Here is a 27,922-nt window from a genome sequence, read left to right as displayed (position 1 = left end):
ATCAAGTTCTTGGTCAATGAAGCCAGTTCTATTCATCATCAAGGAGAATAACTTACAGAAACATTTCTAGGGCCAAGTGTGAGACTGGTCAGGAGGAAATTTTCCCAAACACTACATCTGTAACTTTTAGAGAAACAGAAACATTCTCAGCTCTGACCACGACACAGACCCAGTCTTGAGTACAGAGTTATGCTCGATAAGCATGTAAATGAGTGTTTTCCTTCCAAGCACCCACCTTTCCAAACTGCTGCCTTATTTTGCTTGAGGAACCGATAAAATCCATTCTAGAGCTGAATGGTTGGCAACTACCTGTCGTATTACCAAAAAATCAGGCTCAGGGATTTCTTAGGTTTAAACATCGTTATTTCTTTAAATCACAACACTCACCCACTTGAAGTGTACAAGTTACCAAGTTTCAGGTTACTTACAAGGTTGTGCAGCCATCACCGTTGTCTAAAGTCAAGCCCCCCAATAACTCAGTCCTTTTAACAGGCATCCCCACTCCCCCGCCCTCAACTCACCTTGTCAAATGCTACCCTCCTTTCTCTCTGCCTCTGAGGGCTCGACTCTTCTGCAGAGTTCACATAAAGGGAATCCTACACTAGATGGCATTGTGTGACTTCTTCACTTTACATAACGTTCTCAAGGCCCAACCATGTGCAAGCATGCTTCCATACATTATTTATTGCTGGATATTATATGATTGTATGTATAAGCCACATTTTACTTATCCACTCCATCAATTGATGGACATTTGGGTTATTTCCGTCTTTGGGCTCTAACAAGTAATGCTGAAGTGAACATTTGTCATATTATAAGTTTGGATCCAAACGGATAGTTTAAAAAATTGTTTTATTAGGGGCTCATACAACTCTTATCACAATCCATATATACATCAATTGTGTAAAGCACATTTGTACATTCATTGCCCTCATCAGTCTCAAAACATTTGCTCCCCACTTAAGCCCCTGGCATCAGGTCCTCATTTTTTCCGCTCCGTCCCCGGTCCCCCCTCCCTCATGAACCCTTGATAATTTATAAATTATTATTTTGTCATACCTTGCCCTGTCTGATGTCTCCCTTCACCCACTTTTCTGTTGTTGTCCCCAGGGAGGAGGTCACATGTAGATCCTTGTAATCGGTTCCCCCTTTCCAACCCACTTTCCCTCTACCCTCCCAGTATCGCCACTCTCACCACTGGTCCTGAAGGGATCATCTGCCCTGGATTCCCTGTGTTTCCAGTTCCCATCCAAACAGATAATTTACAACATGATCACTCCAATGAGTCACCAACTTTCGATCAGAATAATGCTCATCGGTTTCCAAAACGCAAACTCATATTTAAAAGGATGAAGACTTACTGTCCTTCAGGGGTGATATATCTTAAAGACCACGTAAATTAGGAGTTAGTTCTAAAAGGACAGAGGGTAGATTAGGCAGATACACTATCCTGACTATCACTAGTCTATTCCCACTCATAGCGACCCTGCCCAGACCTCCAAAACAAAGGCTGGAAGCAACCAATTGAAACAGACACAGATGGCAATCCCGGTACCCGGAGTTTCAAAGGAAAGGATAAGGACCTGGATACAATTCTGGAGAAAGGAAAAAAAAAAACAGATAAAAATAAAAGGCATGAGGAGAGGAAACTGCCAGCCAGCACAGTGTGGCCAATTTGAAATCTAGGAGACAGTATTCAGATTGGAGCAGGAAAACTGGCTTTGCTCACTCAAAAATGCATCAGCAATCATATGGAGGATAGGCAGTTAAACAGAAGTGATCCATCCCCTTACCTTGCACAATTACCCAGTGACCAGGGATGTAGCTCTCCACCCACCACCATCCGCCTGGGGTCACAAAAACCCACCCAACCATCATACTGCCAACACTCCACTTTTTTCCACTGATATTTCTTCTTAATTATTCCCTTTGCCCAAGCCTATCGCTTTTCTTTTCTTTCCCTTCACTTGCCTCCTCAACCCTTGTGTTTTTCGATCCCGCGGAACAAAGGCTTCCTTGCGAAGCCAGCAGGATATGCTCAATACAAACTCTGTTTGGAAGTTAGCCGATTGCTGGGAGTGGCTAGTTCCCTCTTCTTCTTTCCTGTTTCATTCTCTCCCCCACCCCCTCCACATTTATTTTTCTTCCTTTTACCTCTCGTTTTGTTCCTTCTTGTTTTGAACCTGCAGAGGGTACCTCTTTCCTGACCCCTGCAGCCTGCAGGTTCCATGGAGCCAGGACATAATCTGCCAAGTGAGTTTTGCACTCGCACTGTAGCTGTGTGCGGTGTTTGGGCTTGTACTGTGCCAGGGTGGAGAGAGGGTACCTGAGTAGACCCTATGTTAGACCACAAACCAAGGCTCAATTAATTTTAAAACATCAAAATACTACAAGGTATCAACAATGGTTGTGGCAGTTCATGGACTGGAAGCTGCCAGAGGTCCAGGTCAGATAAAGAGGATATGGAACAAGGTATACAATTGCTGATTTCAGATGGACCTTCGCTGAAAGCAGAGAATACCAGAAAGATATTTATTTGTGTTATATTGACAAAGCAAAGACATTTGACAGCTTGGATCGTGACAAACTATTATTTCTAAGAATGGGAATCCCAAAACACTTCATTGTGCTCACGGGGAACTTGTCCATGGAAGTGGTGGGAACAGAACAAGGGAATACTGCATGGTTAAAAATCAAGAAAGGCGTGTGTAAGAGTTGTATTCTCTCCCCATCCGTGTTCAATCTGTATGCCGAGCAAATAATCAGAGAAGTTGGATAAAATGAAGAATTATTTGGCATCAAGATCGGAACAGGGTTTATTTATAATCTGCAATATGCAAATAGCACAAACTTGCTTGCTAAAAGTGAGGAGGACTTGAGAATTTGCTGATGAAGACCAAGGCTTGCAGCCACAAGTATGGATTACAACTCAGTGTAAAGAAGACTGAAATCCTCACAACTGGTCCAATAGGCAATATCATGATAAACAGAGAAAAGACGGAAGTTGTCAATAATTTTGTCTTACTTGGACCCACAATCAATGTTCATGAAAGCAGCAGTCAACAGGTCAAAAGACGCTTTGCGTTGGGTGAATCTGCTGTACAACACCTCTTTAAAATACTGAAAAAATATGTGACTTTGAGAAATAAGGTGTGCCTGACCCAAGCCATGAATTTTCCGTTGGCTCATATGCATGTGAAAGTTGGACCTTGGAAAAGGAAATTGGAGAGGAATTGCACTTGAAATGCAGTGCTGGTGGAGAATCCTGAAAGTGCCGTGGACAGCTAAAGAACCAACTGTCTGTCTCTTGGAGGAAGCACAGCAGAGTCCTCCCTGGAAGCACCGATGGCGAGACTTTGTCTTACATGCTTTGGTCATGTTGTCAGGAAAGACTGATCTCTGGAGAAGGACAGCATGCGTGGCTAAGAAAAGAGGCAGTGAAAAATAGCAAGGCTCTCAACGAGATGGACTGACACCGTGGCAGCAACCATGGGCGCCAGCACAGGAATGACTGTGAGGTGGTGCAGGACCAGGCAGTGTTTGCTCTGCTGTGCACAGTGCTGCCATGACAAAGAGCCAGCCGACGGCACCTAACAACATACAACAGTAGTTACACAATCAATGTCATCTACCACATAAATAGAACAAATTAAAAGAAACACACAGCATATTAATTCATGCAGAGAAAGCATTTGACAACTCCAACCCTCATTGTTGATTTAAAAAACAAAACCAAAAAAACCCAGGCAAAAGAAACCATTCAGCAAAATAGGTATAAAAAGACAATATCTCAATGTAACTAAGGGCAGATAGTTAATATTATATTCAACAGAGGAAATAAAAACATTCCCTTTTCAAAGGGAGCCAGACAAAGATGTCTTTTATCTCCACTTCTTTTCAATATTGTATTGCACGTCATACACAGAACAATAAGGCAAGAGAGGAAAATAAAAACCCAAATAGGCAAACAAGAAGTAAAACTGTTTCTATTTGCAGAGGCTATGACCCCATACAGAGAAAATCCTAGAAACCCAACAGGAAAACTACTAGAACCAATAGAAAGATTCAACAAAGATCACGATGCAAAAAGAGAACCCTGAAAAGGAAATTAGGAGCAATATCATGCACAGTAACCACACAATAGATGAAGTATTTAGCAATAATCTATAAAACACAACTACCAGAAGCCAGAAGAGCCTAGCTAAAAGGAAGGATGTACCATGTTCATGGATAGATAGGGTTAATACTGTGAGATGTCAATACTACTGCAAGTAGTCTACAGATGTAATGAAATCACAATCCAGATTCCACATCATTCTTTAAAGACATGGGGGAAATAATGAACCTTTTATTAGAAGCAACCCAACACCGAAGAAGGATTCAGTAGGAAGTCTCATGTTCCCCGATCTGAAAGCCTAGTATATTCACATGCATATGGGCCTCAAAAGACTTCACTGTAAGAGTTAAAAGAGATCCTACCAACTGGGAACACTTTTTAGGCAATGACACATTAGACGAGGAACTAATCTTTAAAATGTATAAATAATTTCAAGTTGACAAAAAAAGCAATAAAAAATGGGGACATTTTATTGCTATTTTACCAACGAAGACATGCAAGTAGCCAACAAACGTGAAGAAATGTTTCTGATCATTTGCCATTACAGAGATGCAAAACAAAACACCCGTGAGTCTCATCCTAGTACCAATACAACTCCAAACCAAACCAATTGCCATCTCATTGGTCCTGACTCAGCAAATCTACAGGAAGAATATCATTGACCGTTGGGTCTCTAATGTAAATCTTCAAAGATGCAGAAAGCCTCATTTTTCTTTTTTGGAGTAACAAATAAGTTCCAACTGCTGAGCTTGTGTTTAGCATCACCAAGCATAACCGACTGCTCTACCAGGGCTCCTTCCATCACTAACTGCAGAAATGAAAGGAAAAAAAATGCTAGCAAGGATATGGAGCTATTGCAACCCTGATGCCCTGCTGGTGGAATTCCAAATAATGCAACCTCTGTGTAACGTGGTGTGGTGGTTCCTTAAATTTTGGAAACAGAAATACTATATGAACCAGCCATCTCATTACTAGCTATGTATCTATAGAAACAACAGTCAAGGCACTAACGTTTCTCTGGCATACCCATGCTCCGCACAGCATTATGCACAGTAGCAAAAAGACGGAGAGAACCTAAGTGCCAATTAACAGATGAAGGACTAAACAGACTATGGCACATATACACAATGGAGTACTATGTAATGTTAAAGAATAAAAATGGATACACCAAACATCTCATAACACGAATGGACCTGGAGGACATTATGCTGAGTAAAATTAATCAATCACAAAAGGACAAATAATGTAATATACCACTAATCTAAAATGTCAAGAAGAGGTTTATACAGAGAAAAAAAATAATCTTTGAAAGTTACCAGGGGCAGCAGGGGAATCTGCTAACTAAATGGCAGACAAGTATTAACTTGAGTGATAGGAAAGTAATCTATAATGAGGGAAAGATCATGATGAAGTGATCAAAGCAAGGAAGACATTGCAATAGCAGTAATAGCAATGATGTATGAGTACAGACACAGATCTACACTCAAACTGGACTAAGTGAGCGGACGACACCTGGTAATGCACTTAGGCTTGGCGGAGGAAATGCCTTTGCATTATTCAAATGTGCTGTAAATAGACCCATGAATATTGTAGACCAAAGGGAGCTCTGATAGCACAGCGGGCTATGCACTGGGCTACCAGGTGCTTCTCGGGAGAAGGTGAGGAGTTCGACTCCCATCAAGATTTACAGCGCTTGAAACCCACAAGGGCAGTTCTACTCTAGGCTGTAGGCACAATGGCAGTGAGTGTTTTGTTTTTTTATAGTTGAGCATCCAGGGGGCAAAGTTATGAAAACTTCTTAGCCATAACCAAACACTTTGAAAGAATGCATTTCTGGACCTGGGAACTCCAGATTATAATCTCAGGCACATCAAGGTCAAGTGGCATAACGTAATCCACAAGGACAATATTTGACATTGTTCTTCGGTGAGTAGCAGTTGGGATCTGAAGAGCTTTCAAGGAGCCATCGAGGAAGATACTGTTGCTCTCTCCTCATGTGGACTAAAGAAGAATAAATCAAATCAAAGACTCAAGGAAGCAATTAGTCCAAAGTACTTATAGACAATGTGAACCCCAACCTCCATGACCCTGAGACCAGAAGAACTAGATGGTGCCCAGCTAACACTGCTGACTTCTGTGACAAATATCACAACAGAAAGCCCTGGATAGAGTATAAAAGAAATGTGGAATAAAACTTTAAACCATAAAAAGACCAGACTTAGAGGTTTGAAAGAGAATGCTGGAACTACTAAAGTGATGGCCCTTAGATAACTTCTAAGCCTTAAACTCACCCACATGACTGAGCTTGCAGCCCAAACATAAGGAGGTACACACTCATTAGAATGATCCACGGTATGAGACCAAAGCGATAGCATTTGCTCAGAGATAAAGCTCAGACAGCAGGAAAGTATAGAAAAGAAAGATGGATGGAAACAGGAAACACAGGGAGAAAGCAGGAAAGGAGCTGTTAGATTGTAAGGATTGCAATAAACATCGTAAATCAAACGGTGTAGGAATTTGGAACACTGATTTCTGGACCAGTGAGATTTGCTCTGTAAAATTTTACTTGAATCACAATGAAAAGTTCTTTTATATTTTTAAGGCATCTCCATGTTTCCCTAGAAAGAGTCTTGAATGAAGTGAATTTTATATGCCTATAAATGTTTTAGAACTTAAGAAAAAGGACTGATGCTATTTCAGTCATGATTCATGTAATAGAATTTTAAAAGGCTTCCCAACCATCATTTACACTTATTGTTACAAAGATGTTCTCTTACTTCTCTAATTTAGAGCACAGCATACCTTACAATGGGCCTCATGTTTGCAGCATTGGTGACCATAAACATTTTTTTTGCATTTTTATATAGTCATTCTCCCCCTCCCTTTAAAAAAAAATCATTTTATTGGGGGCTCGAACAACTCTTACCACAATCCATACATCCATCCATTGTGTCAAGCACATTTGTACATATGTTGCTCTCATCATTTTCAAAAACATTTTGTTTCTACTGGAGCCCTTGGTATCAGCTGTTCATTTTTCCCCTTCCCTCCTGACCTCCCCACCTCCCCTTCCTCATGAACCCTTGATAATTTATAAATTATTATTTTTTCATGTCTTGCACTGACCAGTGTCTTCCTTCATCCACTTTTCTGTTGTCCATCCCCGAGAGGGGGTTATAGGTAGATCATTGTGATCGGCTCACCTTTCTACCCCACCTTTCCCTTACCATCTGGTATGGTTACTCTCAGTTTTGGTACTGAGGGTTTTATTTGTCCTTGATTCCTTATGTTTCCAGCTCTTATATGTACCTGTGTACATGCTCTGATCTAGCCTGATATGTAAGGTAGAATTGGGATCCTGATGGTGGGGGGGAGAAGCATTGAAGAACTAGAGGAAAGTTGTATGTTTCATTGGTGCTACACTGCACTCTGACTGGCTTGTCTCATCCCCATGACCCTTCTGTAAGGGGATGTCCAGTTGCCTACAGATGGGCTTTGGGTCTCCACTCTGCACTCCCCATTATTCACAATGATGTGATTTTTTTGTTCTGGGTCTTTGATGCCTGATGCCCGATCCTATTAATACCTGGTGATCACACAGGCTGGTGTGCTTCTTCCATGTGGGCTTTGTTGCTTCTCAGCTAGATGGCCACTCGTTTATCGGCAAGCCTTTAAGACTCCAGACACTGTATCTTCGAAACCCAGGCACCATCAGCTCTCTTCACCACATTTGCTAATGCACCGCTTTGTTTTCAGTGATTGTGTCAGGAAGGTGAGCATTATGGAATGCCAGGTTAATGGAACAAAGTGTTCTTGCATTGAAGGAGTACTTGAGTAGAGGCCCAATGTCTATCTGCTACCTTAATACTAATCCTATAAATATATGTACATAGATCTATTTCCCTATTCTTATATATAAATATATTTACATATGTGCATGCCTGTATTTAGACCTCTACAAATGCCCTTTGCCTCCTAATTCTTTCTTCTATTTCCTTTTACTTTCCTCTTGTCCCACCATCATGTCCGGCCTTCATTTGGGTTTCAGTAATTCCTCTCCGTTACATTGCTCTTGATCAGGCCCTACCAGACCTCCTACTCCCTCCTTGCCATTGATTTTAGATCACTTGATGTTCCCTTGTCCCTGGGTTTGTTAACACCCACTTCCTTTCCCCCACCTCTCCCTCTCCCAAGTACTCCATAACCACTGTTCATTGTTTTCTTCTCCAGATTGCTTATCCTGCCAATCTTATCTAGATAGACATGAAGAGATAATAATATACACAAAAACAAGACAGCGCAAAACAAAGCAACAAAAGAAAACAAAACAACAACAACCAATGACTAAAAATATAAAAATAAAAAGAAAGCCTATAAATAGATCAAAGTCTGTTGTTGACCTTTAGGGGTGTTTTTTCCAGTCAAGTCTGATGGGATGCCATGCCCTGCCCCCACAGTCTATTTTTGGTATGCCCTGGGGACTTCCTTGCACTGTTCCCCTTGCTGTTCTGTTGCACCCCCTTAGTGTTTTGCCTTAGTGTGGTGGGGTCAGATCGAGCGCAATTCCCACACAGTGTCTCCAGTCTTGTCCCCCGTAGCACTATGGGACAGTGAGGGACGTCATGTCTCATGGTGAGGCTGGCTCTATGGTCCTCTCTGTGCATTGGCTGCTCTGAGCAGGAATATCATCCTCAGGGCTTGGTGGGCCAGGATGTGCTCTACTCTCTCTCCTTCCCTGTTCATTTGCTTCTGTGTGCTCTGATCAGTCATGTCCCTCTCCCTGCACTGCAGTTCCAGTGCTGTCCTCTGAAGTGAATTATTCTGGGGGGATGGAGGGCTTTCCACATAGTTGGGATTGGGGCCAGCCCCTCAGATCTCTCTATTGGTTCCCTGCTTCCTGTTGGTGTGACCATAAACATTTTTAAGAAACATTCCAATAAAATCTTGATATTATATTTTCTCAAAAACATTTCTAGCTAGAATATAAAATCTACATCATACATACTGCCTAATTGTTGCACACACACACAACCCAGGAATGCAGAGACACAGATGAATGTCAACATATTCATGCACACACACATGTGCAGACACACGAGAAACGTGGTATATTAAAGAATTTCCCAAAACATGACATTTTTTCTGAATTAGAAATCCGAGAGGGGAAAACTTGGCACAACATGTAGCTCTGATCCACCAGGCATTCCTTTGTGTGGTTTAGAAATAGGTATAAATTGTACTTTTATTGGGAAAGAAAAGCTTCTTCAAGGTCAGAGGGCCAGACTGGCAGACACCCATTTTCCTCCGACTAAAAACAATATGCCCTCCCTAGGGACCACAATGAGACCTTGGGAACGAAGGAGACAATTTTGGCACTTTGAGTTCTTTGAGACCCTAAGAGATCAGAAAGTCTAGGACAGATTGTACCTTGTTTAAAGAAACACTACCATCACAATCCTCTATTGTCTCTCACTCTGAGTATCTCTGAAAGCGGCTTCGACTCTGCAGACGGCAAGTCCTGATCTGCTGGCACCAAAGCTTGTTCTGCTCAACCATAGCCATTGATAAGATTCTGTGTTTTCAACTGAGTTTTGTTTTTTCATCCTACACTTCTTAAAATTTCCAGAAGACATCAAATCTTAGTATATTCTACACACACACACACACACACACACACAATATATAGTTTATTTCACTAATCACTTGATTGCCTCTCCCATGTTGGGGTTAATTGTAAAGTGATCTATTTCTTGTTGGGGGCATGAAAACAATGAAACAAATTAGGGCAGGCATGACATCCCTGGTGATGCTGATTAAAGTGGTGGACAGGGGCAGCTCTTACCCAACATGAGGGGTAAGCACGAGCTTGCACGTGAGACTGCTGACTACCAAATAGTAAATCAGCTCTACCAATAAGGAAATAAGTACACCCATGCTTACCTTGCTTACTAAGTTTTCTGTTCCTACTAGGGAGTGTAGATTTGAAAAAGGGCTTTGACTCTGCAGGAAGGTGCTATGGATTTGGGAAAGACACTGAAGCCAGCCATATCTAGAGGGAGAATCGTTGATGTGGTGACAAAATGTGAACATGTGCACTGCAGATTAGTAGGTAAGCACCAATTAGGCTACGCTTGCCTTGCTTATTGGATAATTCGACACCCTGGATGAAGTGCCTGAGATGTTTGTCTACTAAGCCACAGCCACAGAGACTCTGTTAGACTGAAGAAACTTTTAGGAAATAAAAAATACCGTTATCAAGATTCAATGCTACTTACAGAGGTGTGCAGGTCCTTTCACTGTGATTCTGACACTGCGGCTTCCCAACGGGACAGCAATGGCATTTTCTTCCCCTGCAGAGAACAAAAGGCACTGCAGTAAAATGGATGCGCTGGCCCGTTTCTTTCCTGCCGATTCCGACTCAGAGCGACCACACGGGACAGGAGAGTGACCCTGACGTGTCACCAGGCTGTCAATCTTCCTGGCTCAAGGAGCCGACCTTTAGATTAGTAGCTCTCTACTTAAACCACCGTGCCACCAGCGCTTATTATACAAAGGAGTGGCTTACCTAATACACCAGCGGTGTTTGCTTCCCCGGCGTACTTGACCGTTCTGACTAACCTGTAGCGAACAGTTGCACATGGCTGTCACGGCATACTGTGAGTAAGCACAGGTAAGTCTATGTGAAATTCCCTTATTAGGGAGGTTCCATCCTTGTCAGAGATTGCACATTTGAAATTAGGCTTTGTAAGAAGGTATGGGTTGAGAGAGAGAGAAATAATGGCCAGAGGCAGACCTAAACGCAGTCTCTTTAAGGTGGTGAAAAACGGCGAAGTTGTCCACTGCAGATTAGTAACAAAGCTGTGCCCACCTTGCTTATTGGGAAATCTGACACCGAAGGAGACCTAAACATGCATCAATATGAGAAGAACTAAACCAAAGCGGGTCACTGCTGGACTGCTAAAGCGCAGGGTCAGCAGTTCGAACCCCCAGCTACCCCGCAGAACACAGTTGATGCTATCTGTCCCTGTAAAGAGCGGCAGCCTCAGAAACCCCGGGGAGGGCTGCTCGGAGTCAGAAGGCACTCAAAGATCATGGGCTGCTAAGGAGTTCAGGTGGCACAGTGGTTACGCACTGGGCTCCTGACCCAAACGTCTGCGGTTTGAACACACCAGCCAGTGTGGAGAAAAGATGCAGCAGTCTGCTTCCATCAAGATTTACAGCCTGGGAAACCTTGCGGGCACGTTGAGTCTCTCCTATAGCGTCCCTGTGGACCAGACTGAACTTAGCAGCAATGGATTTGGATTGGGCTTTGGGTTTCTTCCAACTAAGTAATACTCTGCAGCTGATAAAGGTATTGATAAGCTAGATAAGTTAATGTGGGAAAACTGTCGATATAAATTTATGAGAAAAAGGAACAGGTTGGAAAATAAGACACGCAGTGTAATCACATTTATAGAAGCCTATGTATGCTTAAATATCACATTTTAATGTGTATGTGCATACACCCACCCCTCCTTGATCTACGTGGCTGGGTTTCAAAGCCAGAGCCATGATGCAAACAGTGTTCGGTGAGAGTTGGGGACTGCACTTCCTCCTCAGAACCAGGGCTTCCCCCCACCCTACCCCACCCCACAGCCCCTCCCTGTCTGCCAGGTGCCCTTGGAATGCACAAGACAAGACAGGCCCCCCTTCCCCATCAGCTCAGAGATTTTAGGGGTGAGAGGGGTGGTGGTGGTGGTTGGGTATTGGCCTCCCACCTCTCACTGCCCATTTTGAGTGAGAACTCTGCTTTCTGTTCACCCAGCCTACTGAATGTCTCCCCTCTCTCCACCTTCCTGCCTCACTAACCGCCCTCACAGGCATCTTTGACCTCTCACCCAGTCTCCCCTTGGCGGCCCGTGACCTTCAGTCAAACCACCAATTCCTTGCATGCCTCATGGAGAAGCTGTCCTTTAGCCACTCAACCCTGTCTCTTGTGTGGCCCAGGTGACAATTGGGAAAACATTTGGGGAGTGACCCACAGAAGGTGCCCCAAGCCTAGCTGTGAGTTCACTTACAGCTTGGAGCATCAGGGCACCCCCTGGGAGTTTTTCAAAGTCGCTGTAAAAGGAAAACGTCAGATATCAAGATGGTCAATACGTGAGGGGTGGGTGCTTGTGTGTGTGTGTGCATGTACATAGAATATGCAAATAAATACTATGTTCTATTTTCTATAAATTCATGGAATGATGCTACACACGCAATATTGTTGTTGGGTACAATGGAGTTGGCTCTGCCTCACAACAGCCCTCTGTACAACGGGACACTCGACTGACTCCTGCACCAGCCTCGGGATTGTTCGATTTGAGCCCACGGTGTAGGCTCTGTGTCAATCCCTCTGCTCAAGAGTCTTCCTCTACCCCCCGTCCCTCCACTTTACCGAGCATGGAGTCTTTCTCCAGGGACTGCTCTCTCCTGCTGACACGGCTGAAGTGTGTGAGACAGGGTCTCCTAGTCCTTGCCTTTAAGGAGCATTCTGCTGTACTTCCTCTAAGACTTGTTTGTTCTTCTACAAGTCTTGGTACCTTCAGTAGTCTCTGCCAGCACCAAGACCCGGGGAGGACACTGTATTAGAGTTTAAATTCTGAGCACCCCATTTGCAGAAGGCTAGGATGACAGTGAGAGGTCAAATCCACTTGCAGAGCTCCCATGCAATTAAGTCTCAGTAAATCCCTGCTGACCACTGGCCAGGAATGTGAACCACTGTGCTCTCAGACCCAGTGAACGACAAAGTAGATTTGTGCAAATAGGGCCAGGTGGAATTTTTCTACTTATCATTGCTCTCCTTTTTGACCCACTTTAAATCTATTCTAGTTTTTATTATTTCTGCTTTCTTTTAGTTTGGGATTTTTCTGTGTTGTATTTTGTTGTCATTTGGGGTTATTTTGGTATGATTTTCTTTAATATGAAGTCAAGGATAATTAATTCTATAAAGACAGTAACTGGATTAATTATTTTTAAATCACTTTATTAGGGGTTTATGTAACTCTTATCACAATCCATACATACAACAATTGTGTCAAGCACATTTGTACATTCATTGCCCTCATCATTCTCAAAACATTTGCTCTCCACTTAAGCCCCTGGGGAGGGAGGGTAAATGAGATGAATAATTTCTTAGAGTAATTGCAGGGCGGTTAGAGGGAAAGGGTACAAAAAATGAAGAAAATAGTCTAAAACGGTGGTGATAATTGCACAACTCTTTTTAAGAAAAAATATATTAAGAAAAAAGACATTTAAACCATTGAACTGTGTTGTGTGTGAGTTACATGTTGATGCAACTTTTTAAAATGCCGTCATTTTCAGATTACATAACTACTCAAAACCTCAGAGGGGAAAAACAAAATTATTAAAATGAAAAGGAAGAAGAGTTCAGGAAGTATCCAGATATTCAACAAGTAAATTTTAAAGATCCTTGAATCTGAATAAATACTGAATCAGTATGTGTATGTGTTCCACTGTATAGGAATATTTTTGTCTGCTGAAAAGTCTAAACACAATGACAAACCCAGTCATAATGAACAGTTCCCTCCCCCATGCTGTACTTCTATTATTTCTTACTAAATAAAATTAAGGCTTCTTGTAGAGATCCTTTAATCTAAGCCTGAATGGAAAATTATATATATAACCTGGAACACTTGGTCTAACTAAAGCCAGGAGGTTCTCAAAGGTGACTGCATGTTAAAATGACTCGAGAGACAACGTGAAGAGTCTGCAATGTGAGTAGTACTAAGAACAACCAATGCAAGAGAGTGAATCACAAGAAAAATGTTGACACCCACGAGTTCAAAAGAATACTTTTTGAAAGTATCATCAATTAAAACTCAAGGATAGAGGAACCAGTTCATAATGGCCCGGTGAGCCCTGTGAGTTGGAATCAACTCAATGGCCGTGAGTGTGGTTTTGAAGGAACGCGATCATTCTGAAAGCTGGCACATGAAGCCTAAGAAACATGCCTGCGCTTCTAGGGAACTCACGGCTGGTTAGAGAAAGTTGCTCAATTTAGAATTGACCTAGCTCATCAATGAAGGCTTGGTGGAACAGCACCACTTAGGGCGTGGTCATCAATGGCTACAACATTACAAAAGGAGAGACAACCATATCCTGTATACCCCTTTTATAATACAGTAAAAATACATAACACAGGTTTTAACTCAAACTATGGGAAATGTAGAGACAAAAGAACCTGTTCAGCCAGGGCATGGGGATCTAATCAGACATATACAGACTCTAGAGTCAATAATTAATTTCCTCAAAAAATAAATTTCACTTTATCGACAACGTGAAGAGACAACATAAGGAGTTGTATTTCACTCAACATAATGTTTTCAAGGCGTATCCCTGTACAGCATGCATCAGCGGTCCAGTTTCTTTATGATGGTAATATTCCCTTGCATGTATATGCCATATTTGGTTTATTCTTTGGCTAAAGTATATTTAGGCTGCTTTACTGTTTAGCTATGGTAAACAGTGCTGCAATCAGCGGTGAGCATCTCTGTTGGACTTCTTGCCTTTTATTCTTTTGTTTACATTTAGAAGGGCATCGCCGGGGGAAATGGCAATTCCATGGTTAACTTTCTGCGGAACTGCGGGGGAGAAGTGGGCAAAGGGAGCCCTCAGATGGTGTAAGATATGACAAAATAATAATAATTTATAAATTATCAAGGGTTCATGGGGGAGGGGGAGCAGGAAAGGAGGGGGAAAATGAGGAGCTGATACCAAGGGCTCAAGTAGAAGGCAAATGTTTTGAGAATGATGATGGCAACATATGTACAAATTAGCTTGACACAATGGATGGATGTACGGATTGTGATAAGAGTTGAACGAGCCCCCAATAAAATGATTTTTTTTAAAGAAAAGAAAAATAAAATAAAACCTGGCCACCACAACCAGGTAACAGATAAGGATTTAATATGCAAAAAATATAAAGAACTCATACAACCTAACAAAGAAGAATCCCCCACCAAAAAAAAAATGGGTAAAGAATGTGAATAGCTATTTCACCAACAAAGATATGCAAATGAGCCAATGAGCATATGAAAAGAAGGTTAGCATCATTAGCAATTAGGGTGATGCAAATCAAAACATTAAGGAGAAGCCAGCCCCTCTCCACCAGGACCGCTAATATGAAAGCAATCAGAGAGCAAGGACCCCTCGGGCGAACCCCCAGGATCAGAGTTGGGGGCCTGTTATCCGAAAAGGAGCGAGCTAAAGTCAATGGTGGCATTTTGACATAGTTAGGTCACAATGTAATATCTTTTCATTGCATCTTTTAAAGCGGTTTCAATTCTTTAAAATAAGCGAAGGGGAAATGCATGAGGATTCAGACCCTGGGGGCTCCCCTCTGGCCCCGGGCCAGGGAAGTGAGCAGCCTTGCTCACATGCAGAATGGATTGGAAAGTGGACTGCTACGGATGCACTTCGTTAAAATTTAGCATTCTGATCACCTGACCCATTACATTTGTTCTAGTTTTTAATATAAAAGTTTGTATCTGTTCTACTTTGTTATTCTTGTTAGCTTTTTGGTTGTTGCTGTTGCCATTTGTTTTTTAATGTTTTTTTCTGTACATGAAATCCAGGATAGGCAAATCTATAGAGACAGTGGCTGGATGAACGGTCCCTGGGGAATGGGGGGAGGGGAAAGGGGGGGTTGGGGGGATATGAGGACTAATGCAGAGGAGCGCACGATGGAAGAAAATGTTCTGAAACTGGTTGCGGTGATGACGATACAACTCTTCCTGGTGTGACTGAACTACTGAGTCATATGAAGTGTGGATTCTATGCCAATAAAACTGTTGGGGGGTGGGGGCGCGGGGAAGAGAAAACAGCAGAGACTGATGAAGACGTAGGGAAATTAAATCCTTATCCATTACTGATGGGAATACAAAATGGTACAGCCACCGCGGAAAACAGTTAGGGGGACCATACAACTACCATGTGAGCCAATTATTCCACTCCTGGTAGAGACTTGGGAAAGTCAAAAAGGACTGCTACAGAATCACAGGTGCCTTTAGTAAACAAAAAATGTTAAAGTGTCAAGCTATTATTCTTGATGTGTTGGGCTGCCAACTGCAAGGTCGGCAGTTCAAAACCACCAGGTGAAACTCTCAGGCGAAAGATGAGGCTTTCGACTCCTACAGTCCTACAGAGTTACAGTCTCAGAAACTCAGAAGGGCAGTTCGGACCCTGTCCTATAGGGTTGCTACAAGTTGGCATCCGCTTGATGACGGTGAATTTGTTTTTTGGGTTATTTTTGACATTGCCTCCATCTTGGTCTATACCCCAGTGAACTCACTGTTTCCATCTCTCTAGCGCCCCCCCCCAAAGAATTCTGCACTCTTTAATGTCCAGCCCATCAAAGCGGTCATTTTAGCATCTTTGAGGGGCTCCAGTTGGATTCCTTGTAGAAGTTCTGAGTTTTCGGGGGAACAAAAAGAAATGAAGGGGTCAGGCCAGGGCTTTAGGGCAGCTGGGGTAAGGTTTCCAAAAGTAAAATTATGCCAGGATGACCTTGCCACCCTCAAAGAATGAGCTGGTGCAGTGTCGTAGAAAAACACTATAAATGCACTGTCCTTTCCCTCACCAGGGCCATTTTTAGCTTAGTTTTGTTTGTCTTAATTTCTTTATACTCTCCTCCCATGATCATCCTGTGTCCTTCAAGAAAATCTATCACAATTATCCCTTCACAATCCCAGGAAATAACCATTATTACTCCCTTAACGGAGCTCTCTTTGGAAGTCACTGTTTGAATCTAGACCTTTTTTTTCTTAAGGCACTTTCAAGAGACGAAGCCAAGTGTATTCTTGAGAGAACTTGTCTCCGTCCACCCACTGACCACAGAGACATGCTTACATTCAGCTGGTTCGGATTAAATCTGTGCAAGTGTGAACTCGAACTGAAGTGGCAATCCCTGTGGGCTTACCCTCGGATCTACCCAAGAGACTTAAAAGAAGCGATGGATGGAGTCAGACACATGGCTACCACTATTTGGGGCAGCTCTGCTCCCGTAGCCAGAAGGTGGAAATGAAGGTGTAAACAAAGCGTGGCCTATAGGATTCCTCAACCTTGAGGAGACATACAGTGTTGAAACACGACGCCTCACATATGAACCTTGAAAACATGCTGAGTGAAGTAAGTCAACCACAAAAGAACAAACAACGTATGGCCTCATTTATATAAAATATCTAGAACCGAAAAATGTACCGAGACCAAAGTTTATGAGTGGTAATCAGGGGTAAAGGGTTAGGAGAAAGGAGGATTCATTATGTAGGAAGCACTGGATTTCTTTTTATGGGGATGGAAAATTTGCCAACAGATATTACTGACGGTAACATAACATGATTAATGCAGTTGTTATCATGAAATTGTACACGTGGAAAAACAGTGAATTGACAGTAAAAATAAACATAACATCTAACAATGATATATTATGATGTAACATATAAATATGATATATTATATAGTGAGTATAAGAAAATACAGTAAAAACAATAAAAAGTCAATTCACACAACTCAATAAAACCAAAATAGCTTTTTGAAGGAAAAGAAGATTCCAACTCAGTGTAAAGACCACCCTAATCCTCTCAAGTGGATCAATAGGAAACGGCACAGTAAATGGAGTAGAGATTGAAGTTGTTAAGGATTTCATCACTGCCCACGGACGCAGCAATCACAAGATCAAATGCAGCGTTGCATTGGGAAGTCTGCTGCACAGATCCCTAAAGCATTGACGAGCAAGGTTGTCATTCTGAGAACTCCAGTGCGCCTAACTCCGGCCGTGATATTTTTAATTGCCTCAGATACATGTGAAAGTTGGAGACTGAATAAGTAAGACTGAAAAAGAATCGATGCATTTGATTCACATTGCTGACTGAGAACTTTAGAAGTACCAGGGACCACAAAAAAGAACAGACAAGCTTATATGGGACAAAGTCCAATCGGAATGCTCCTTAGAGGCCAGGATGAGGAGACTTTGTCTCGTATACTTTGGACATCTTGTCAGGAGGGACTAGTCTCTAGAAAAGGATATCACGCTTGGTAACGTAGAGGGGCAGTCGAAAGAGGAAGGCCTTCGATGTCTAGATGGATCAGCGTAGTGGCAGCAACGATGGGCTCCGGCTGAAGAACAATTGTGAGGCTCTCCCAGGACCAGGCAGTGTTTCCGCCGGCTGGACACAGAGTCACTGTGAGAGCCAGCCCAATGGCACCGAACAACAAAACCCCTTTCTTCCATTAAAGCAAAAGAATACTGGCACAGCATGTCAGGGCCAAATCATTCAGAACTAAAAGTTAACCAAAGGCTTGCCACAACCCGGAGGGCATTTGTTGTAGGGAAACAACTGGCCCTAAGTAAGAACAGCAAGTTCTGAGTCCGTTTTCTTGCCCTTCTGTGCAGATGATACGTCCTTGCTTGGTGACTACAGAAAACTTGCTGATGGAGTTTGCACCTCAACGTAAAGAAAAGGAAAATTCTCACAACTGACTGGTAAACAACGTCACGGTAGACGGAGATGGAAGTTGTTAAGGATTTCATGTTACTGAGATTCACGATCAGTGCTCTTGGAAGCAGAGGTTGAGGAATCAAATGATGCAACGCACTGGGGAAATCCGGCGCAAAAGGTCTCTTCAAAGCGTTGGAGAGCGAGGACGTCGCTCAGAGACTCACGTGGGCCTGACCCAAGCCATGGGATCTTCAACGGTCTCATAGGCATGCGAAAGCCAGTTGATGCATAAAGAAGATCAGAAACCCATTGACCCATCTGAATGACTGTGTGGCGAGGACTACTGCATGCACCAGAGACTGCCGGAATAAGCACATATGAACTAGAGGGAGCCCAGGCAGGATGCTGCTTGGAAGCGAGGAGGGTGAGACCTCATCTCACAGACTGTGGAAATGCTACCTGGAGAAGGATAATTCTCAGTAAAGTAGATAAAAGCAAACCAAACTCATTGCCGGTGACCCAATTTTGACTCATGTCCACCTGTGGGACAGAGTTTCTGAGGCTGCAAAGCCTTGAGGGACCAGAAAGCCTCATCAGTCCTCTGCAGAGCAGCTGGTGGTTTCAAACAGCTGACCTTGACATTACCTGCCCAACACTTGGTAGTGTCATCTGATCATTTGTAGGCCAGACTTATACTTTTATTTTTCTTGTGTGGATAGCTTAGATTTTCTACAAGTATGTTGTACACATTTTGTTTCCTTTTATTTTGAAAATACATACACATTAGAGTGATTTCCCTGAGCCGACAAAAGCCAATTGGAGTAGATCAGTTGTACTGCTTCGCACTGCAATTCCACCTTAAAAGTACTTTGAATGCTCCCCGCCCCCCACTATCATGATCCCAATTCTACCTTACAAATCCAGCTGGACTGGAGGATGTACATTGGTACAGATCGGAACTGGAAACACAGGGAATCCAGGACAGATTAATCCCTCAGGACCAGTGGTGAGAGTGGCGATACCAGGAGGGTGGAGGGAAGGTAAGAGAGAAAGGGGGAACCAATTACAAGGATCTCTATATAACCTCCTCCCTGGGGGACAGACAGCCGAGAAGTGGGTGAAGAGCGACATCAGATGGTATAAGATACGACAAAATAATAATTTATAAATTATCAAGGGTTCATGGGGGAGGAGGAAGCAGGGATAGAGCAGAAAATATGAGAAGCTGATACCAAGGGCTCAAATAGAAAGCAAATGTTTTGAGAATGATGAGGGAAACAAATGTACAAAAGTGCTTGACACAATGGATGGATGTGTGGATTGGGATAAGTGTTGTACAAGCAGCCCCCAATCAAATGATTTAATTAAAAAAAAGAAAAAAGGTAAATAAAACGAGTGACATAAAAAAAAGTACTTTGTCTTTTCATTTTAAGGTGAAGCAGTAAAGAGATGATATTGAGCTTTGAAAACCAGTTGGAATCGAGTCGACGGCACGGGGAGAGCAAATGACCATGAAAAAGCAGAGATGGCAAATGTAGACCATTTATCCCAAGCCTTTGTGCCACTGAGTTGGCACTGCCTCATAGAGACCTAATGTACAATAGACAGGAACATTGCCCGGTCCTACACCAACTTCATGATCATTGCCAAGGTTGAGTTCACTGATGTGCCCACCGTAGATTTCTAGTGTCTTCCCATCCAGGGGGCTCATTTTTCACATCTATATTGGACAATATTCCATTGTGATCCAGAATTTTTCATTGCCTGATTATCAGAAGGTCGCCAGGCATTTCTTCTGGTAGAAGTTCTGCTGCAATCTGTCCACCATGAGTGATGTTGTTGGTATTTGAAACACCGATGGCATAACTTCCAGCAGCAGAGCAACACCAGGAAAGCTCCTAGAGCATGACAAACTGAAGACAGATGCTGGCTTGTTAAGTAGGTAAAATATGGGGGTAGCAGCAGAAGCAGTGGACAATCAAGGAACAGTTTGTTTAATATGCAAGCATTACTGATATTTTCATGTAAGTTGGGAGAGGCCTGGTCATGTTTAATTATTATGGGAAGAAAAAGTCGAGAGTGAGAGAGAGAGAGAGAGAGGGATGGGGGTAAGGGAGCAGGGTGGGGAACACCAGAGAGGGGATGATGGATGGAGCGAGATCTCTGAGGAAGCGGAGGGGCTGGAAGCCAACACACAGATGGAAGAACTCATTATCCTTGGAAAGGGAGATAGACACTTGCGCCTCTGTAAGGGAGGGAGTGGGAACAGATGGGTGCAGCTGCAGGGCGAGGTTCTTTCTGGTGGATTCTGTTTTATTGAGGGTGTGTGTGTGAGTGTGTGTGTGTGCTCGCGGGCGTGCGCACGTGAGCACGTGTACTCTTCTTGGGAGCCTTGCATAAAATGAACTTTTGCAAATGGTCCATACATGCTTGAAATTCCCTTAAAAAGGCAATGCTCCATACATGCTTCTTAATGTAACATCAATTAGATGGCACAGATTTTACATGTGATGTTTACTAACTGAAGTGTGCTAAAGTCTTTCATTGTAGCTTTTCTACTTTTAATTTCTTGTTGCTGTGTTCCTCTGAGTCACAGCCACCGATAGGAGGACACAGAACTAGAACTGCCCCATAGGGTTGCCTACATTGTGATGTTTACCAGAGCAGATCACAAGCTATTTTCTTTCCTACTATGCCACCTAACCCCAAACCAAACCCCCTGCCATCAAGTCAGTTCTAACTAATAGCAACCCCATAAGACAGAAGAGAACTGCTCTGGGTGCCAAAGGCTTCAAATCCTTTATGAGAACAGAAAGCCCAACACATAGCTAAATGTTAAATGCTCAGTTGTTAACCAAAGAAAGGTTGGTTGTTCAACCCCCCAGAGTCTCCAAGGGAGAAAGACTTGGCAATCTGCTTCCATAAAGACAACAGTTAAGGAAGAGCCCTGGGGCAGTTCTACTCTGTAACCCATAGGGTCTCGGTGAGTCAGAATGCACTGGATGGCAACTAACACCACGACGACGACCACTACCACCATCACCACCACCATGACCACCACCATGATCACGACCACCACCACCACGACCATCACCATTACCACCACCATCACCATCACCACCATCATGACCATCATGACCATGACCATGACCATGACCAGCACCACCACCACCACCACCATGACCACCACCAACACCACCATCACCACTGGCTTTTGCTTGCTTGTTATCATCCCAGTCAAATGAGCTGCTAGCAAAAATCTCTCTTGAGTTACACTCAAAGCTAGAGACCTTTATGAAACAGTTGCAAGGTCAGTGAGGGGTTTACATTTTAAACTACCAATTCTGCATACAACAATTCAAATTACTCATCAACTATCAACAGCCCCGCCCCCATTCTACTTAACGGCTCCCTCGGATTTCTCTTCCTCCATCTTCCCTTTCACTCAAGTCAACATCCACAACTCTCTAGTTTCTCCCTTCATCTTCTTTCCCACAACCTCTAATGTCTGCTCCCTTTGGTATGTAAGCCTTTGTATTAGTTTTTATGTTTATAGTAGTGAGCTCATAAGCATTAGAGATTTTGAAGGAAGGAAGAGAAACAATAAAAGAAAACACCTTACTGTCATGACGTTTTACAGGAGCAGAAAGCCTCATCTTTCTCCTGTGGAGCAGCCGGTGGGTTCAAACTGCTGACCTTATGGTTAGCAGCCTATTTCTTTCATAACCCACCACGGCACCTGGGGTCCTTAATAGAAGGAAGACTCAGTTGTAAATACAGTAGTAGTGACTGCTACCTGTGATTGAGGAGACGCAACCTATGAAGCTCTTAGCCTCTCCTGTTAGAAGCGTCTGTGTATCTGGGACTGCCAAGTAGGTGCCATGCAAGCGACTTAGAAACATTATTCACTCACACGCTGTAGATCCATTGGTCTAGAGAAAGGTTCAGATGGACGGATGGTTCTTCTCCACCCTGCCCTGCAGTGTTGGCGGAAGCAGGTGTAGGTCTGGGAACAGCCAGCTTGGTCAGTGGTGGTATTACTATGGCATTAAGAGTTTCTGCTGCACATGTTCATTGCTTGGACTTTTACCCAATTACTTTCATTAAAATTAAGAATCTTGTTGCTGCTACTCTGTGCAGGCAGTGTTGTAGCCTTTTAAAAATTACTGTGCCCATTACTTTTACTTCACAAGGCACTGAAGAGTGGCAATACAGAGAAGTGCTTAAGATGATTGATTCTGGAGCTCAATTGCCTAGGTTGGAATACCAGCACTGGTATTTAGGCTCACTGTGTGTTCGGGGGCTAGTTGCTTAACCTCTCTGTACCTCAGTTACATCTGTAACATGAGAACAGTAAGAGTGCACACCACACCAGACTGGAGTAAGGGTTCAGCAAAGTTAGTATCTACAAAGTGCTCAGAAGAGAATCTGGCACACAGTAGGGCTGTATAAATGTGAGTTATTATTAAAACCATGTCAAGTATTTATTATGCTCCCAGGCACTATGCAAAGCAACTTGAGACAAATTACCTCATTCAGTCTAGTAAAAGCCAGTTTCTACAATGAAGGAAACTGGAGCTGAGCAGGTTTTAATGACTTGTCCCTGATCGCTGAGTTCCTAAGCCGTAGACTCAGGGTCTGAACCAAAGAGGACTTTTTACTCTTGGCCGATGAGGCCACATGGTGAGCCTACATTGAGCCTCCACAAGGCTGCCCATTACAGGCTTTTCTTTTATAGGCTTCGCTTGTTTGATTGTGCAGTCGCTGTGCTGACTTGGAGAGCCATTCATTCAGTTCGCTTCTACTGATTTCCTCCCACACACAAGTGCTCAAATCCAGCTGTTCTCTCACATTTTTTTCTATGCCTCATTTCCTGCTGCAGATCACAGCCTTGTTAAGTAGCAATATGTACAGGAAATACATTGTCTACACAATACTAGCTAATCAATAAACATCGGTTTCAGTGCAGAAGGACTATAATTTACATCAGATCGGTTATTTTCACGATCAAAAACTCAAATTGAACTGCACGGAAGTAAATCAAAGGCAATACAAGGAAGAGGATGTTTCAGCTGTGCTTGCTCTGACAATACCCCCTCCCCCACTTATCTAGGCTTTCTTTATCCCCCCGCGCCTCCCCCCCAACAAAACTTTTATATAGATTTCTTATTTGGGGGAAAATCTACATAGCAAATTAGGAATGTCATTTAAAAATATCTCCACATATCATTCGGTGACATTGCTTATATTTTATAAGGTGCCAGGGTTCTCAGGGTTTCCCTTCTGGCTGTTCGGTGTCCATCGGACTAGTTTCCCTGCCCTCATTTCCCTTCTGATCATGGGTCTGGAGTAAATGCTCACGAAACCAGGTGGCATAGTGTCCATGCGTGATCCCAAATGTCTGCAGCTGGGAGAAAGACAGGAGATTTTATTTGAGAGGAGTATGGTCCTCTTAGATGACCCTATTTATGAGCCACTGATAAGACTTCCAGCAGTGATTAGAGTCCCAAATGTAAAGGGTGTCCCAGGGCAACAGTCTAGGGCATTCTTATAGACTCAACTGCTGAAGCTGCTCATTTTTAAGGAATTGGAATTTTGTTCTACATGTTTTCCCATCCTATCTGAGACCATCTCTTGTGTTTTTGGAAGGACCCATCCATCATGGTAGCTGGGCACCATCTAGTTCTTCTGGTAGCAAAGGAAGATGAGGTCATGATTTATGACTGCAGAGTATTAAATTGCAAATGAATTTCTTTGAGATCTTGGCTTCCTTCTTTCCCTTTGGAAACAAACCCTAGAAACCAGCAGTTGTTCTTTCAAGTATTGCTCATGCTTCTTTTCTCGAGTTTACATTTATCTCCGTAAGTCCCTGGGTGGCACACCTGGTTTGAACACACCCAGAGGTGCCTCGGAAGACAGGCTTGGCAATCGGCTTACAAAACATCACAGCCTTGGGAAGGGAGACATCGGACAGTGTAAGACAAGACAAAATAATAATCATTTATAAATTATCAAGGATTTGTGAAGGGGGCGGGGCAGGAGGGGGAAAATGAGGAGCTGATACCAAGGGCTCAAGTAAAAAGCAAATGTTTTGAGAATGATGGTGGCAACCAATGTGAAAATGTGCTTGACACAATGGATGAATGTGTGGATTGTGATAAGAGCTGTACGAGCCTCCAATAAAATGATTTTAAAAAGAAGATCCCAGCCTTGAATCGTAGCAGGTACAGTTCTATTCTGCACACATGGGGCCCATGAAGCGCAGATTGGTGATGCAACTAACACAGCATCTAGGCTCCAGCTCTCAAATCTCTTGCACACACCAAGGAATAAAAGAGTCCAACAAAATGTAGACATGGACTTGAACGGGTGTTAATAATAATAATAATACAGTCCCATGAGAAAATAAAAAAGTAGACGATATAATCTCCCTAAAATGAGATGATGGTTTGAAAGCATTCTGTAAAGTACAGTAAAACTGGGAAAGCTGGTACTTGTGTACAGGGGAGACTGGCCATAGCAGGAAAACTCAAATACCTTTCACAAAAACAAGCAATAGGAAAGAGGTGAGACTACACCCTGTCAGAGGTGGAAAACATGGCAGTCCTGTCAAGTCCAGCTCTCACAGGTCTCACTGGGTAAGAAATAAAAGGGAGGAGGCGTGCTTGGTATTAATGCTCTTATACAACCTGGCATAGATAAGCATGTGCTTCCAGTGTTTCAGCAGCTTGTTGAAACATTTCAGCTGGAATTCCACCAATTCCTGGAGCCTTGTTTTTGGATAATGCTTTCAATGTACCTTGAACGTCTTCCTTCAGCACCATTGATTCTTGCTCCCATGCTACCTCCTGAAATGGAAGGTTAACTAGCTCTTTTTGGTACAGTGACTCTGTATATTCTTGTCACATGGTGCTGGAGAAGAGTATTGAAAGTGCCATGGACTGCTAAAAGGGCAGATAAATCTGTCTTGGGAGACATAAGGCCAGAGTGCTCCTTAGAGGGAAAGGTGGCAAGACTTGTCTTACATACTTTGGACATATTGTCAGGAGAGACCAGTCCCTGGAGAAGGACATCATACTTGCTAAAGTAGAGGGTAGCAAAAGAGAAGAAGGCCCCCAATTAGAGGCTTGACACCGTAGCGGAAACAATGGGCTTAGGCATGGGGGCAATTGTGAGGATGGTGCAGGGCCGGCGTTTCGTTCTGCTGCACACTATGGGTCAGAACTGACTCGATGGCACTTAACAACAACAATATATACAACCTAGACCATTTGGTATCACTAACAGTAACAAGATATCTTGGCTGGTTTTGTGCGGGACAGGGGCTAACAACTTTTCAAGACCAGGGTAGTGAAGTTTGATTCAAGTTCATCTATCCCTCCATTGATACCGCGGGGAATGTGGAAGGGGAAAGTGAGAGGTCATCTGTAAAACTATCTATACACTGTTTTTTGTAAGAGCAGCTGAGATAGATGAAATATACCTACTAGCAAAAGCAGGAAATTCACAGCCAGAACCACAACAACTCTGGTGGGCCAGTGTAGATTTCTTGCCTTCCATGCAGTTCAATTCCCAGCCAGTGTACCTTGGGCACTGCCCACACCATATGTCCGTGGAGGATTGCTTGTTGTTATGATGGTAGAAAGGTTTCGTGGAGTTTACAGACTAAGACAGACTAGGAAGAGAGGCCTGGCAGTCTACTGCTAAAACTCAGCTAACAGAAACCATATGGAAAACAACAGTCTCATCTGCAGTCGGAGGAAGCATTAAGCTCCATTGTGCATGGAGTCACCTTGAGTCAGGGGACAGCAACAACACCCAGAAGAGAAAGAACAAGGCAAGGTCTGGACATGGAAAGAGGAAACCAACTTCAAGCAGCTTGAAACAGGTTCTTAGCCCCTTCCCCAGCCCCGAACTCGACTTCCTACCTAGAGCAAGCTACAGTACGTGAGTCTATTCCTGCTGAAAACTGCAAATACATCGTTGGATTTTGAGATCCCGGATCGATGCAAAAACATCTGCTCCCACCCTGGAGGTGTGATTAGTTATTGATGTAAAATGCCTTTATTTCAAAAGCCCGCAGTATTTCTTAATGAAAGTCCTAAAGAGGACTGGAATAGGAGGGGAAGTCTTCAGCACAATTCAGGGCATTAGGTTAGTCAAAAAGCACACCTGAGAATATATAATAAACCGTTTAAGCCATTTAAGGCCAAAGAGCAGCATCACCTGAGGACAGACTTACGAGGGTCAGGACCACAAAAACTGGAAAAGGGCACTGCCAATAAGGATCCAGGTCATACGTGTACAGGTGTGTTCCAAAACAAAGTGTGTTTGATCGTGTCTCTGTGATCCCTCCTGTTCGAGGCACAGAGCTCAGCTCGTAAGGTTAGGGCAACTGTGTTTTGAGATTCAGAATAATGGGGACTTGATATATTTTTTGGAATGACATAGGATGATCAGGGGGGTTGTTAGGAGGAGTTTCCATGAAAATGATTGAAAAGGGCACTGAGGAAAAGGCCATCCCAACAAAGCACCTGACACCTGGCTCATTTTTTTTAATTATTAAATATTTTTACTGAGGGCTCTTACATCTCTTATCACAGTCCATGCATTCATCCATTGTGTCAAGCACATTTATACATACACTGCCATCATCATTCTCAAAGGATTTTCTTTCTACTTGAGCCCTTGATCGGGTCCTCATTCCCCCTCCCCTCCCCCACCATCCCTCACGAACCCTTGATACGTTATCGATTATTATTTTCTTATCTTATATCATCCTCTGTTGCCCTTTACCCACTTTTCTGTTGTTTGTCCTCCCGGGAGGGGGTTATATGTTGATCCTTGTGATTGATTCCCACTTTCTCCCCTTACTTCCCCTAATCCTCCTCCTATCTCTATTCTCCTTGTTGGCCCTGAGGGGGTTATCTATCCTGGATTCACTGTGTTGTGGGCTTTTATCTGTAGCAGTGTGCATATTCTGATCTAATCTGATTTGTAAAGTAGAATTGAGGCCCATGATTGCTGAAGACAAAATGGGTGCATAAGCCAATGTGACGAAGAAAGCTGATGGTGCCCAGCTATCAAAAGACATAGCATCTGGGGGCTTCAAGGCTTGAAGATAAATAATCAGCCATCTAGCTCAAAAGCAACAAAGCCTACATGGAAGAATCACATCAGCATGTGTGATCATGAGGTATCCATGGGATCAGGTATCAGGCATCTAAATACCCAGAACAAAATAATATACAATGTGAAGGGGGGCATGGAGTGGAGATCCAAAGCCCATCTGTATACAAGTGGACAACCCCCTCACAGAAGGGTC

General features: G+C 43.1%; 1 protein-coding gene across 5 annotated transcripts in view; it reads right to left on the bottom strand.

Annotated features, from left to right (window-relative positions):
• Positions 1–27,922, bottom strand: part of ADAMTSL3 (ADAMTS like 3) — a 398,206-nt gene that overhangs the window by 174,156 nt on the left and 196,128 nt on the right. For all 5 annotated transcript variants that reach the window (XM_075558058.1, XM_075558055.1, XM_075558056.1 and 2 more), the window contains exon 8: positions 10,393–10,467. In XM_075558058.1, the coding sequence (XP_075414173.1) occupies positions 10,393–10,467 (75 nt within the window). The remainder of the gene's footprint in view (positions 1–10,392; positions 10,468–27,922) is intronic.

Source organism: Tenrec ecaudatus, chromosome 9, assembly GCF_050624435.1.
Source record: "Tenrec ecaudatus isolate mTenEca1 chromosome 9, mTenEca1.hap1, whole genome shotgun sequence".
Lineage (NCBI taxonomy): Eukaryota > Metazoa > Chordata > Mammalia > Afrosoricida > Tenrecidae > Tenrec > Tenrec ecaudatus.
This window is presented reverse-complemented; position numbering and strand designations above follow the sequence as displayed.